Genomic DNA, 14438 nt, shown 5'->3' with positions numbered 1-14438 from the left:
GCTAATTACAGTTTCTTGATATAGAAACAATGAGGTGACTGAGAAAATATTTATGTTGGTTAGCAGTAGTCACTGTCAGCATCAGCTACAGCCATGTCAACTACAAGAAGGTGGATGAATTTACGATCATGAAAGAAATGAGATGAGCAAACAGAATTACTATCTCAGTTTCAGAAGAGCCAAAGCTTTTCCAGAGAACCAGTTGTTGAAATCCCATGGGAGGCTCTCTGCAGGGCAAAAGGACACAAGAAATGTGTCTGATCTTCCTGGACATCCTCATAAGCCCTCAGAAAGGGACCATTCTGATATGCAAAAGATAAGCAGGAGTAGCAGAAGGAAGGCTGCCCAGGGAACTCCAGACTGGGTTGAGATGTAAAGAAGAAATTCACAGAAGATGAAATCTGAGATGTGTCAGAGGAACACAGAAACATTATTCAGGTATGAAGGGGTGAAGTTAGATTTGGAGTGTGAGAGACTACAAGAAGAACATCTGTAAAGACATTGGCAGCAAAGGAAAACTAAAGAAATTTGGCCAAAGCTCAGAAGGATGGAGAATGCAGTGATAAAAGATAGAAAATTAGTTTTTTCATAAAGGCAGAGAAAACTCCAGGAAAGTCCTAGTCTAGAAGCATCTATGGAAATCTTGAGATGTAAATCTTGACTGGACAAGACCTTGAAGTACCCTGTTCTAACACTGAATTTAACTGTGTGGGAAACAAGCTGACCAAACTAAGCTGAGTAGATGACCTGCAGAGGTTCTTTCCAGTTTATATCTCCCTTCTACTTTTATTCCTTAAATTATATTATTTTGTGGTTTTTTCAGTAACAGATAGAGACTTTTTGTTAAGTAAACAAAATTTCCAGGGATGCTTCATCTGACCTCCCATGGACTGAAAATTTCCTTGATGCCTTTTCCAAACCCGCCTTCGCTTGAATCAGTGTTTTTCTATACATGTTTGTTTTCTTTTTTAATTTCTGGCTGTAGAAGGTTAGTAACTGCAAAATATCTTTTCTTTTAGCATTCTAATAAGAAATTGGTCTCTCATTGCACAGCCTAAAGGAATTGAATGGAAAGGTTGATATTGTCTAATAGATATTTATTTTCAGAGAAAAATTAGAACATTTGTTGTCTCACAATTATCTAAGAGGTTTTATCCTTGTTGTTCCTTCTGAAATAGATCTTTACTGATGTTAACGGCAAGTACTCAACAGAGCAAGGTCAGATCTTTTTAAATGGAGGTGAAGGCAGCTGTATTCCCTAAGCTACTTGACTAGTCTTCTGTGCATGGTATTTTGAAAGCAAAAGCAATTTATAAATTAATGCCAGGGTTACTGAACCATTCAATGGTCTAAGAGCCCCCATGAATTCCAATTACGTCTCTTTCTCAAACTTATCCCATAGGTGTTTGTATGGGGTCAGTACAGTGAAGTTCACTGCAATCAAGGTGGGAAAAGGTTTACCTTTGTTTATCTTCACCATTCATAGGTGTTGTAGATTCACTTGACTGTAATCTGGTTTTTGGAAAGGGAGTACTGCTACATTATTTGAAATATGTGCCAACACTCAGGCTGAGACAGATACATCTCCATGAACGGAAGCAGGACCCTTACTTATGCAAAGCCAACCAAGGCAAATGGATTTAGCTATGTTATTATTTGATAATAGCTTTAAGTTTTACCTTGTAGATAATTAGATGCTTTACTGTAAATCACCCCAACCTCCTGCCAGTACCATAACCTCCATTATTGGGAGCATGCATTCTGTCCTTTTTTCTATATTCTTTGCATTTCTATCGTAAGATCTCATGAGATGGGGGAAAATAATGATTGAAAAATAATCAAAGCAACTGAAAAAAAATCCCACCCACACTTTGGATGATTTCTGGTAAGGATTTCTCTTTGTAATTTTTCAGTGTAGACCCTCACATGAAATGCTGCATCTAGATGCATGACTTAAGGGATAAGTAGATTGAACAAATTTCTTTTGACCATCAGAATTCTGAGAGGAGATTTTTGAGACACGACTCAGACCCTCCCTGGAAAAGCATAGGACTTTTAGGTAAAGAAGGAAGACAGCATATTACACTTGAAGACCAGAACATTTCCTGGGTTTAATCAGTCTGTATGTCAAATGAGTGAGAAGCTTGCTGTTCTACAAGAACATGTTTTGCCCTGAGCTATCCATATATTTTGTTCATTTTTTTATATATTAATAAGCATAATGAGAAGAGCAAGTACTTAAATTTAATGTTAACTTATTGGGCACTTCAAAATAAAGTGCTGTGCTGCTGAGAAATATACCATGCCATCCACAGTGCACAAGTCCCACAATTAAAATGTCAATTAACACTTTTATTTATAAGGAACAAGATTATTTGATTATAATCCCATTTTCCCTGCTCTCTCCAGCATTATGGATTGATAAATCAGTGAAACAACAAAACAACCCAGTTGCCTGAGGAATGATTGAATTTTGCTCTCTCTACACAGATCTAACATACATCATGAGGACAACACCAGCCAAATTAGGCAGAAACAACAGAGGTTTCCTTCCTTTGTTGTTACTTTTTTTGGGAGGGGGGGCGGTGTGGAGGTTTCTTTGGGATTTTTTGGATATTTTTGTTGTGTTTTTTGTTTGGTTTTTTGGGTTTTTTGTTTATTTTGTTTGGTTTTTTGGGTTTTGTTTTTTTGGGTTTTTTTTTTTGTTTTCCTTCATCTCTATAGAGAAATTGCAGTTCAATTTGGCTTTTGATGTCCCCACATCAATGTCTGTGGAGAGATTTGCTGAAATAATATCCCTTGGTCAGTTATTGAAAATCCAGAATACAGTAAATAGAATTCAGAAGTTTTAATTTTGCAGCAATTAAATAGAAAATATATGTTTCTTCATCTGTCTAGAGAGTCTAAAAAGAAGAAAAAGGAAGAATCAGCATGCATATATATTATATATATCTATTATGTACACAAACATATATTTATGGTTGTATAAAGGTGACACTGTAAATAAACTCTAATGTTTGTGTTTCAGAGTCCTGTAAGATACGGAATTATTTTCAGATCAGTTTATACCAGAAGTAAAATACATATGGGATGGAATTCATTACAGATGTTTCTCATTATTTTTTTTTCAAAATACAGAAAGAGAAAAAGAAAAACAAATTATGCTCATGCATGTGCATAATAATGACAGCAAAGTATATATATCTTTTATACAGAAACTCAAAACCATGTGATAGCATTGATCTTCAGGAGGTTTCAACAATCAGGGACTTGTTCAAACCACTAGAATACAAGACATAGTTATGCAGAGCAGAATAGGAATGTCACAGACAGAAAAGGCATGAGTGGCACACATAGCCAAGCTTACAAATATTGGGAGCAGTTGTGTTTGTGATACACTGAACTTGAAAACACTGAAAAGGCAGAACTATTTTTTTCTAGTCCAAGATGGTTTATGTGCCATCAGTTCTTTTGTCATTATAGCATTTCGTATTTTAAGCTTATGTAAATAGCCTCAACGCCTCTGTGCCTGCACCAAGTATTTGATACACATCTATGGAAACCTCTTTATACTGAGCCCATGAGAAGAAGGAAAACATTATTTACTGCACATTTTTATCTTTCATCAGAGATCCTTAAAACATCTTGTACAGGTTTCTGATCTCTACATGTGCCTTATCTAATGGCATATTTTGTGCTGTTTCTTTTAGTTACACTGTAAAACGCATAGATCCCGTCTTCAGGACTGGACTGTGCCTTCGATTTAAAACGTATGGGAAAATGAAATATTTGCTTGATTCTTAATGTAATGATTACAACTACCATGAAAGACTCAAAAATTACCATGATTATCCTTTTATGTAACTGTTTTACCTAGCTTGAATATGAAGAAATAAGTTCTACATTCATGGAATTTCAGACTGGGTTTTCCTTCTTTATTTCATTCCATCAGAGCAGATGATAAATTCTCGATTGAAAAACAGAGAGATGGAAAAACAATTTATAAGACTTAGCATGCATGTACCAAGGCTAAATCACACCTAAACAATCTCACTGCTTCCAATGAGGAAATGGCTAGGTCTGCAGATAAAGGGAGAGACACAGACATTTATCTTGACTTTTCCAATGCTTGGAGCTCTCTATTTACAAGTGGAGTTGCTCGGAAGTGTATCCTATGGCTTCTGTGATCTTTATAACAGATCTGCAGGAGGAACAGGAGATGGATTAACTTGTAGGGGAACAGACTGAGGGGTGACTGACTGGGAAGGAGCTCTGCTGAAAAGAGCCTTGGGGTTGTAGTGTCAGCAACATGTCTGGCAGTAAAGAAAACAGCACCCTGCGTGCTGTCAAAGGAACACTCAACTCCCCTTTTACATTATTATCCCCTTTTATATATCATAGGTTAGAGGGCATCTCAAATGCAGTATCCAGTTCAGAGACCAGCAATGCAAGAAGGGATGTTGATAAATTTTACTTAGGTCAGCTGGGAACCTCCAAGCAGCCCCAGCATATATCTCATTAAGAGAGGCTGGGAGCTGTGCCTGTTCAACCTGGAGAAGGAATGACTTGGGGACCAAACAGCACCTCCTCATCTGTAAAGTTATAACTAAGATAGATTTGTCTTTTTAGTGAGATTTATGGTGAAAGAATGACAGGTAATTAATGCATTCATGTACAGATTGTTTGCCTATATATAAGGGTGAAAAGACCTACTATAAACATAATGAAATACTGGAACCTCCTGTCGACGGAAGGAGACCAGGACATCAGGTTGATCATCACAGGCCCAATTTTATTGATCAGCACAGCGGGTTAAATACAGTTCGTAATTAACTTCATGCATATTGCAAAAGTTGAGCTCAGGATTGGTTAGTTACATATCAGCAGTTACACCTACTTTTACATTCCTATGGTCCTACTTTTGATACTTTCTACATATTCTTAGGAGATATTCAGGACTAATCTCTACTCCCTTTCTCCATGTTGCAGCAAGGCCACTGATTGCAAGCTGCTGACATCTCCTTTCAGCTTGCTGACTGCTGATTTCTCAGCTTGACCAGTGGCAATATGTCAGCATGGCCTTTCTCAGCTAACCAACTATTAATAAAGCTCTCCACATTAAAGCTCTCCACATTTCCCCCGTTTTCTTCTTGTGCAAGGAAATTAGCTTGCCAGGTTTTTGCTATTGTACGGCTGACCATGTTTTGAATGCAATTAAAAACACAAGGCAAAATCAGCAAAAACAGTAAAATTACACCCAGCAGTCCTATAGCATAGATCACAAGGTTTCTTAGCCACGGTCCAAGTCCTAAGCTTTTAAGCCATTCGTCAATTCCAAAACTTTCTTCTTCCTTCAGATTGTGAAGTCCCTGTTGCAGTTCTTTTATCTTACTGTGAATGGACACCGAATGGTCAGACAGATTCATGCAACACATTCCCTCAAATTCTTCACATCCATGTCCTTGTGCTAAAAGCAAAAAATCTATGGCAGCTCTATTTTGCAAAACAGCATGGTTAACACTCTGCACATCTGTGGTTAGCATGTCTAGGATTTGTGATGTCTTGTTCAGTTCACTCTTTGCCCAGCACCCTAATTGCTTTGCTAAATTCATAGCTTTATTGGCAGATCCTCCCGGCAAGATAGTTGAAACAACCACCTGTTTGAATGTGCCCCAAAACTGTGGATCTCCTATCCTGCTGCAGTCTAAGTTATGTACACTACGTCTCTTTCTGTTTGAATTTTGACTCAGCTGCATTAGCAAGGACACATTAGGATGAAACAATGACAGTTTACCCAAATAACAGGGTCCACCCTGTGGTCTAGCTGGAATGCCATTCCACGCCCTGTCTCCGCAAATTAAAAATATTCTTGTGGGTAATTTCATTGGGGCAGTGATCTTTGTGCTGTTACATTTACTGTAATGCTGCGGAGAGATTTCACTCACATTCAGGAATGAATCTAGGGTGGCCCATGTTTCTTGTGGTCGGTTTGAAGACTTAAAGCTAAACCATCCACCATCTGTAGTGTTAGACAAACTGGCGTTTGCACTGCCAAAAAGGTCCAATTCCTCAGGAGGAGAATGCAAAGAGGTGTTGAGTGATTGGATCGGTAAACATTGACGATAGCCATCACTCTGACCTGCAGTATATCCTTGTTGCTCTGGCAATTTAATGTTTGACATGCTAGGCATACATAAGGTCTGATTTTTTATCAAACTGCAAAATTCTCCAGGAGACCATACCGGAAGTCCCACTAGGCACGTTCGAAATGGGTTAGTGACTCCTCCAAGACTAAGACAAAGTGATGATTGGTTAATTTGGTTAGCAAGTGTTACCCATAAATTTTTTCTTGGCTGACTAAAACGTGTTATTTCTACTGCTTCACCTATTACAGCATTAAGCAATATAACAAGAACAAACCTCATTTTTTGTGAGATAAGTTTGAAGGCAAGTTAGCTTTACCCCTTTTTGCCTTCTTTTTCTTATCTATCTTCAAACTTGCTGCTCCTATTGATACTGGTCTTGTCACTCGCAAACTCAATTTCTGCAATTCTTCAATGCAGTGGTCTAGTGCCCTTTCAGGATTCTCCGTGAAGGGTCCTACAACTGAGCACTGTGTTAAAGGTACTACTTTTCTACACCTTACAGAGATTATGCGCGATTTACTCTGAATCTCAGTTCTCCTCTCAAAACATTGTACTTCCCATCGATAATAAGCAAGAATTTTTTGTTCAGGAGACTCATAAAGACGTAAAGCTTCATACGCATTTATCCCTGTTTGTCTCCTTAATTCAAGTTGCCAATTCTCTCTCCTCCGCTGCTCAAAATAACAAGGGTGACACCACAAATCACACATTAACGATTGTTCTAACCAAAAAATTCTATCACAACCCCCACAAAGCAGGGCTACCCAAGCAGCACAATGTGGATCGTGACAGGCATAGCAATGTTCTTTTGATGGATTTGTTAAACGAAAAGTTGATAATGATTCAGCAAAATCAACCAGTTCTTGGATTGTCCAACAGTAGGGTGACAGTGCTACGTGCTCCACTCCCGAGTATCTCCTCAGCCGTATCAGTAGCGGTCGAAGGACCAAAAGCAGTTTCTTCTTCAGTCGCTCCTTGTCCTCCTCCGTGAGGTGGTCCACCAAGCGTTGCATCAGAAGCAGGTTTAGTCCACTTAGCAGGCACCCACAGAGGCCCTGTAGGTGAGGAAACACAAAGATATCCCCGACCCCAATATAACACTTTTGCAGGTTTCTCCCATAATCCTGTACTGGGGTTCTTATACCTAACCCAGACCTCTGTTTCCCTAGTATTTTCCTGACCTGACCTTGGATGATGCTTGATTGCAGGAGGGGTATCATCTTCCCCAAAAATACATAAATGATTAATTACATACAACACCTTAGCTAAACATGCTTGTGGATCTCTCAAATCCTGATGTTTTTCAATATATTGCTTAAGGGTACCGTTTGCTCTTTCCACTATTGCCTGTCCGGTAGGGGAGTGTGGAATACTTGTCACATGCTTAACCGACCACTGATTCAGAAATTTTTGAACTCTAGCACTCACATAAGCTGGAGCATTATCTGTTTTAATACTTTTTGGAACTCCCATGACAGCGAAGCAACTTAACAGGTGTCTGATAACATGTATAGCTTTCTCTCCTGCTTGAGCTGTAGCCCATATATAATGACTATACGTGTCTATAGTGACGTGCACACATTTGACTTTACCAAATCTGGCAATATGTGTAACATCCATTTGCTATTTTTCATTTATTTCTAAACCCCGAGGATTAACTCCAATGCCTAAGCCTATTCCACTATTGTGATAACTACATATTGGACATGCTCTAACAATAGCTTTGGCTTCTGACAAACTCAATTCAAATTGTTTTGCTAATCCTTTTGCATTTTGATGATATCTACTATGTGCTTCTCTGGCCAATGTATGCTTATCAATAGGACAAGTGTTATCAATGGGTAGAGTAACCAATTTATCTGCACGTTCATTTCCTTCTCCTAAACCTTCAGACCATTTATGGCTCCTGATATGAATCACAGAATACGCTGCATTTCTTTCCCGTAGAGCTTTCCTTAATTGTACCAACAACTCATACAATCGTTTATTATTCACTTCCTTAATTGCTGCTTCCTCTATTCGTTTGGCTACTCCTGCAACATACATAGAGTCTGTAACCACATTTAAAGGTCCCTGTAAGTTGGATACTGCCCATACTACTGCCAACAATTCCAAAGTTTGTAAACTATCCGCAGGGTCTGCTGTAATGATTTGATGTTTCCATTGTCCTTTTTCTTGCCAAGTGACAGCAGCACGCCTTGACTTCTTTCCTGCATCAGTAAAGGCTGTAATAGCTCCTTCTATAGGGCGTTCTTCTCTCAAGGGTCGAGTAATCCAGTTCCATTCTGTCATCCATTGCAAAACTCTAGGCACTAATTTGCTGATATCCACTTTTGCAGATGATGTCAATAATGCTTCCTGTAAATCCTTTGAGTTGATCAGGTACCAGTCCAAGGTTTCTTTTTCCATAGGCAGTCTAATGGTAGCAGGTTCTCTACCATCCACTTCAAGAATTCTGAGACGCCCCTTTTTGATTAATGCAGCCAATTGTTCAATTTTTGAACATATTGTTTTCTTATGCTGTAATGGTGGAGACAACCATTCCAACACCTGTATCTCCCCCGTTTTCTCCTGTTGTTGAGAGAGAGCACCAAGCAGGTGGCAAGGGCTATTCCAGATAGTAAGGTCAATAGGGTGGTCGAGTTGTCGACGAGACACGTACCCTTGTTGTACACAGTCACTGATTTGTTGCAAGGCAAGACGATGCTCCTGTGTCAGGCATACAGGAGTAGTAGGGTCAACACCCTTTAATAAAGGCCGCAGGGTTTCTAACAAATGATTCGGTATTCCCACAATAGGCTTTAGCCACTGTAAGTCCCCCAGTAATTTCTGTGCATCATGTAGAGTCTTAATGTCCAGTTGTAACTCCAATTTTTGAGGTATCACTTTTTGATCCATCAAAGTCCATCCCAAATATTTCCAGGGCTTTGTAGTTTGAATTTTCTCTGAAGCAATATCAAGTGAATATGAAGCAAGGGTATTTCTAATAATGTCAATCTGCAAAGAGGAAAATGGTTGTTGCTGTGCAAACAAGATATCATCCATATAATGGTATATTATAGTTGCTGGCCACCTGCGACGTAGTGGCTGTAATGCTGCATCAACATAAAGCTGACATAAAGTCGGGGAATTCCGCATGCCCTGTGGCAAACAAATCCATTCAAATCTTTTATCTGGTTCTCCACGATTTATTGCTGGTAAAGTAAAGGCAAATCTTTTTGCATCATTAGGATGCAGGGCAATGGTGAAGAAACAGTCTCTTAAGTCGATGATTAAGAGTGGCCAATGTTCTGGAATCATAGCTGGATTAGGAAGACCAGGCTGTAAGGCCCCCATAGGTTCCATTTGATCATTTACAGCCCGCAAATCATGTATTAAACGATATTTCCCTGATTTCTTTTTGATCACAAAAATAGGTGTATTCCAGGGGCTCGTGGAAAGTCGTAAATGTCCCTTTGAATATTGTTCCTCCACTAATTCATGAGCATGCATAAGGTTTTCCCCTTTTAGAGGCCATTGCTTAACCATCACCGGTGTATCTGTTTTCCAGGTGAGTGGAATGGGGAAAGTCCAAGCAATGGCAATTACCCCAAAGGGTGCTGATTAGTTAACACCACTCTTAGTTGCGTTAAAATGTCTCTTCCAATTAGGCAGGAGACTGTAGGAGGCAGTTGCACAATTGAAAACACAGCAGATATTTGTTGATCTTCAATGGACACAGACAAAGAGGGCGACCTGCTTGCCAATGTAAATCCTCCTACTCCGGTGAGCATGTTTGCTGATGGGAATAGAGGCCAATGCTGTGGCCATGCCTCTGGAGAAATAATGCTGGTATCTGCTCCTGTATCCAATAATCCATAAAGGGTTATGCTTTCATGCTCATAAGTAACTGTGACCTTTTGCTTTGGTCTGTTTTGTAAATCCACAGTTAAAAGTGTAACACCAGTGGAGCCAAAACTCTTTTCATCCCGTGCTTGTTCAGTAAATGGTTGTATTCCAGAGGTCATTTGTGATAGTGGTATCAATTGTGCAATACGTTGTCCTTTTGTAATTTTAATTGGAGGATAGAGGGTGTAAGCCATGATTTGTATTTCTCCTGTAAAGTCTGCATCAATAACTCCAGGCAAAACAAATAATCCCAACATAGTTGTAGAAGAGCGTCCTAATAATAATGCTCCACATGTTTGTCCATTTAATATAAGAGGACCCTTTACTCCAGTTGGTATTTTCTCAGGAAGATTGGTCATTATTATTACTTCTATTGCGGCAGATAAGTCCAAACCGAGGCTCCCTGTTGTTGCGGGTTGCAGGCAGGAGGTGGCTGCGATGTCGCGGCAGCTGGTGCCGGTGTCTCCGATGTCACGGCAGCTACTTGTGTCTGGGCGCGGCCCCCGTGAAACGCGCTCTGCTGACAGTTTCCCGACCGCCGTCTACAAGCTGTGGTGTTGTGGGAGCTGGATCGGCAGTGTTGACACCATATACCAGTTGCTCTGCAGGCTCGGCGTGTGTGTCCCTCAGAGCCGCACCGGTAGCACTTGAGAAATGGCTTTGAACCTCCTTGCGTGAATGAGCCGCTTCGGAGAGGAGCAAGGGCAGCTAACACCTGATTCTGAGCAGCTAACACCTGATTCTGATTAGACTCTGCCTGCTTTTGTAACCCCAATCCTAACTCCTTTATAGCATCTACTAGAAATGCCTGTGAAGCAGTTGGCATTAATGCCATTCGCTCTAATGCTTCCTCAATGGTCCAATTTGCTCCCAAAGTAGATAGTACTCTTTGGGTTGCTGGATTACTATTTTGAAGGGCACACTGCTTCAATATCGCCCCTTTAAGAAAGTCTGCCACACCGGCCCGATCTATAGCAGCAGCCCTATCGATAAAATTTCCGAATGACTCTTCTCTACCTTGCTTAATACCCATATAAATTGGTAATCCCCCTGGCTCTTTAACCATATCTATCGCTGCACGCATCAATCTCATAGTCTCTCTAAGCTTATCTGGTCCCAATATCATCTGTGCCTCTGTACGCAGAAATGCTCCTAATCCCATAAGTTCATCCACTGTCACTCCATGCAATGGATCTCCCGGAGCCCGTTGTACAGCAACTGACTCATTTACTAATGCTTGCCAATGTGCATTAAACAATAATTGTTGATGCTGAGTAAATATTAAACGCACTATCCCTTTTAAGTCATTTGGGCATAAAATCTGAGTGTTAAAGATATAATCTAACATTTGCTTAACAGGTTCACTTTTTACACCAAACTGACTAACTGTAGAACGTAGCTGAGCTAACAACTTCCAATCTAAGGCAGAATATGCTGCCACATTATGCATTAAATTCCCCTGTGCATCATATTGTGGTGTATAAGTAACCGGACATGCAAGACTAGAAGCTATTTCTACGGCTTCACTATCTCCCATTTGCATCACCTCTTTTGCCAAAGCAGACCAAGCTTCCCTCCTTTGTTTAGCCATTTCCCCCCATAGATCACGGTGTGCCCCTGGGATGGGAGCTGGCTCTTTGGAGGTGCTATGCTGCTGGCATTTTAGTGCAGGCGCCGAATTTTCGCATTGGGAAGGCAGTAAAGCAGAGGCTGGCTCGCGAGGGGGAAACGACCCCCCCGCTGGAGCTGTCAGTGAAGCCGGGGCCGGCTCGAAAGAAGCCGGCTCACGCGGGGGAAGCAGCCCCCCCGCAGCTGCAACCGGAGTTTGCTCAGGCAAAGCCGGCGCGCGCGGGGGAAGGAGCCCCCCTCCCGCCGAAGCTGAAACCGGAGCACGCTCGAGCAGAGCCGGCTCGCGCGGGGGAAGGGACCCCCCCGCTGGAGCTGTAACCGGAGCCGGCCTGCTCGGGGGTAGCGGCGGAGGCAAAGCCGGCGGCGGAGGCAGAGCTGGCTTGCCCCCCCCACCCTCCGACCCGCCTGAAGCCGGCTGTGGAGGCAAAGCTGGCTTGCTTTTACCTCCCCCACCCGGCTCGCCTTCCCCCTCAGGCAAGGGAGGCGCAGACGGTTTCGCACTTTCTAAAAGCATGTCCTCAACACCACTATGCTGGGGATTTTTAGGCATAAGTATCTTAGTTACAGAAGGTGCTAAAGGGTCATCCTCACGACCATATCCTATATTCCTCTTATGAGCTTCTGTAGCCCTTTCTGCTGCCTTTCTCTCAGAGACCTGCTGAAGCAATGCATTATACACTACCCGCCATAATTTCCCAAACTTTTTAGCTGATTTATCCCCATCTAACACAGAGTCCATTAACACCTCTCCAAAATTTTTCCACTCTGAAAGCTCATGTACTGTATGTGGGTTAGTAAACATGCCTATAGAATGACCATAAGCTAACAACCCCGGTAATTCCTTTTTTAAATCTATCTCTTTTACCCCTCGCTTTTCTAAATATGAGGAGAATAAATCATATGCCGCTTGCCTATCCATACCTATTCAGCGCGCGCTGTCGCAGCTCCAGACTTCGGCGGCACGTAGGTAGCTTGAGTCACGGATGTGAACCTCAAGGGTGCTTTTTATAAATAATCCAGTCTTTGTAAATAATCCGGCACCGTCCCGCTGCTAGGACCCCCACCCAACTTCCGGACCGTGGCGAGTTCCCTTTTTTCTTTGTAATCCGAGAAAAAAGGACAGGGGTTCAACGTTGCCGCATCGTTGCCCGCAGCGCTGCCCGCATTCTCCACCATTTGTCGACGGAAGGAGACCAGGACATCAGGTTGATCATCACAGGCCCAATTTTATTGATCAGCACAGCGGGTTAAATACAGTTCGTAATTAACTTCATGCATATTGCAAAAGTTGAGCTCAGGATTGGTTAGTTACATATCAGCAGTTACACCTACTTTTACATTCCTATGGTCCTACTTTTGATACTTTCTACATATTCTTAGGAGATATTCAGGACTAATCTCTACTCCCTTTCTCCATGTTGCAGCAAGGCCACTGATTGCAAGCTGCTGACATCTCCTTTCAGCTTGCTGACTGCTGATTTCTCAGCTTGACCAGTGGCAATATGTCAGCATGGCCTTTCTCAGCTAACCAACTATTAATAAAACTCTCCACATTAAAGCTCTCCACAACCTCCCAGCTCTCAAAAAGTGCTGTATTGCCTATCCTTTTCATCCAACATCATTTTCCATTTCTTCTCCCTGAAATCCTACAGTCTTGGAGTTTCAAGGCCCAGATGGACAAAGCCCCCAGAAATTTGGTCTGCACGTAGAGGGTAAACTACGGCTGCTATCTAAACTCCCTTCCAAAATGAATTATCCTTGCTACTACATAAAATAAGAGAGGAAATTTAGTGTCTTATGAGAATTTTTCACATCACTTGCATTGTAAGAAATTTTCAAGGAAAAATAGAGATTTCTATTTAACGATTTATGCTATGTCCATTTTGAATAGTAATAAATCCAGTACATCTCCCTTTAAAGTATTAATTAATTTGACATTTGAGTACTCACTATAGCTCCATAGTAGTAAATTTGCACTACTATCAAGACATGTTAACAAAAAAATAGGACGTGACAGTGACTTTAAAGGTTTTCATAATTTTTAGTTCTTCCTACTTCCAAGATGTGTAAACCTTCTTAGGTCTGCATTAATAGCCTTCAGCTATGTGAGGTGAATGATGAAGGACAATTCGTCATCTTGACACCAGGATGCAAAAACAAAGGGATTTCTGGAGGCTGTAAAAGGTGCAGATGGACAGTAAACGTAACAGCTGGAGAGGTGCTGCAAAGTATGTCCATAGATGAAAAAAAGCAAATTACTGCTTCTTACTGGAGAAGCATTCCTTATTTGAGAATCAGAACATGGGCTCAGGAGCCGCATTAGTATTCTGGAAGAATCTGCAGGACATCTCTTCACACTGCACTCAAATAGACCTTTTACTCATCCTACTCTTATAGATGTCCTTTCCCTTATCAATCTCACAGGTTGTCTGAAAAAATACCAGGAAGAAGAAAAGCCAACAGGATACGCAGTAGCAATTTTCTGTACTCAAGGAAAATTCTCTCTTATAATGGCTGAAGTATCTTATGCTTTTGGTGAGGGAAGTGGTAACTTATTAAGAGTTTAATTTATGACATTTTTTCTTATGTACAATATCTGTGCAGAAGAGATTGTTTTGAATGTGATTTGAATTCTATTATCTTAGGTGTGTATTTTTAACACATGCAAAAAAAGGAAATTATTTTCACATTCTTTTAAATAAAAAATTAACTTAAACACATTCTTTACTATGAGAGATCTAAATATCTGTGTCTTTAGAAGTCTTTAATAACTAT

The 14438-nt window shown here is 40.9% G+C and overlaps 1 protein-coding gene across 1 annotated transcript; it reads right to left on the bottom strand.

Moving 5' to 3' along the window:
* Positions 1–4849: 4849 nt before the first annotated feature.
* LOC141728267 (syncytin-2-like) lies at positions 4850–13225 on the bottom strand. Its single transcript, XM_074535977.1, has 2 exons — positions 12585–13225; positions 4850–7201 (listed from the first exon to the last, which is right to left on the bottom strand). The coding sequence occupies exon 2, from the start codon at positions 6423–6425 to the stop codon at positions 5025–5027; it is 1401 nt and encodes a 466-aa protein (XP_074392078.1). The 5' UTR covers positions 6426–7201; positions 12585–13225; the 3' UTR covers positions 4850–5024.
* Between the last annotated feature and the right edge of the window lie 1213 nt (positions 13226–14438).

This window comes from Zonotrichia albicollis, chromosome 2, assembly GCF_047830755.1.
Source record: "Zonotrichia albicollis isolate bZonAlb1 chromosome 2, bZonAlb1.hap1, whole genome shotgun sequence".
In the NCBI taxonomy this organism is placed as follows: Eukaryota; Metazoa; Chordata; class Aves; order Passeriformes; family Passerellidae; genus Zonotrichia; species Zonotrichia albicollis.
The sequence above is the reverse complement of the archived record's forward strand: the minus strand, read 5'-3'. Positions and strand labels throughout refer to the sequence as shown.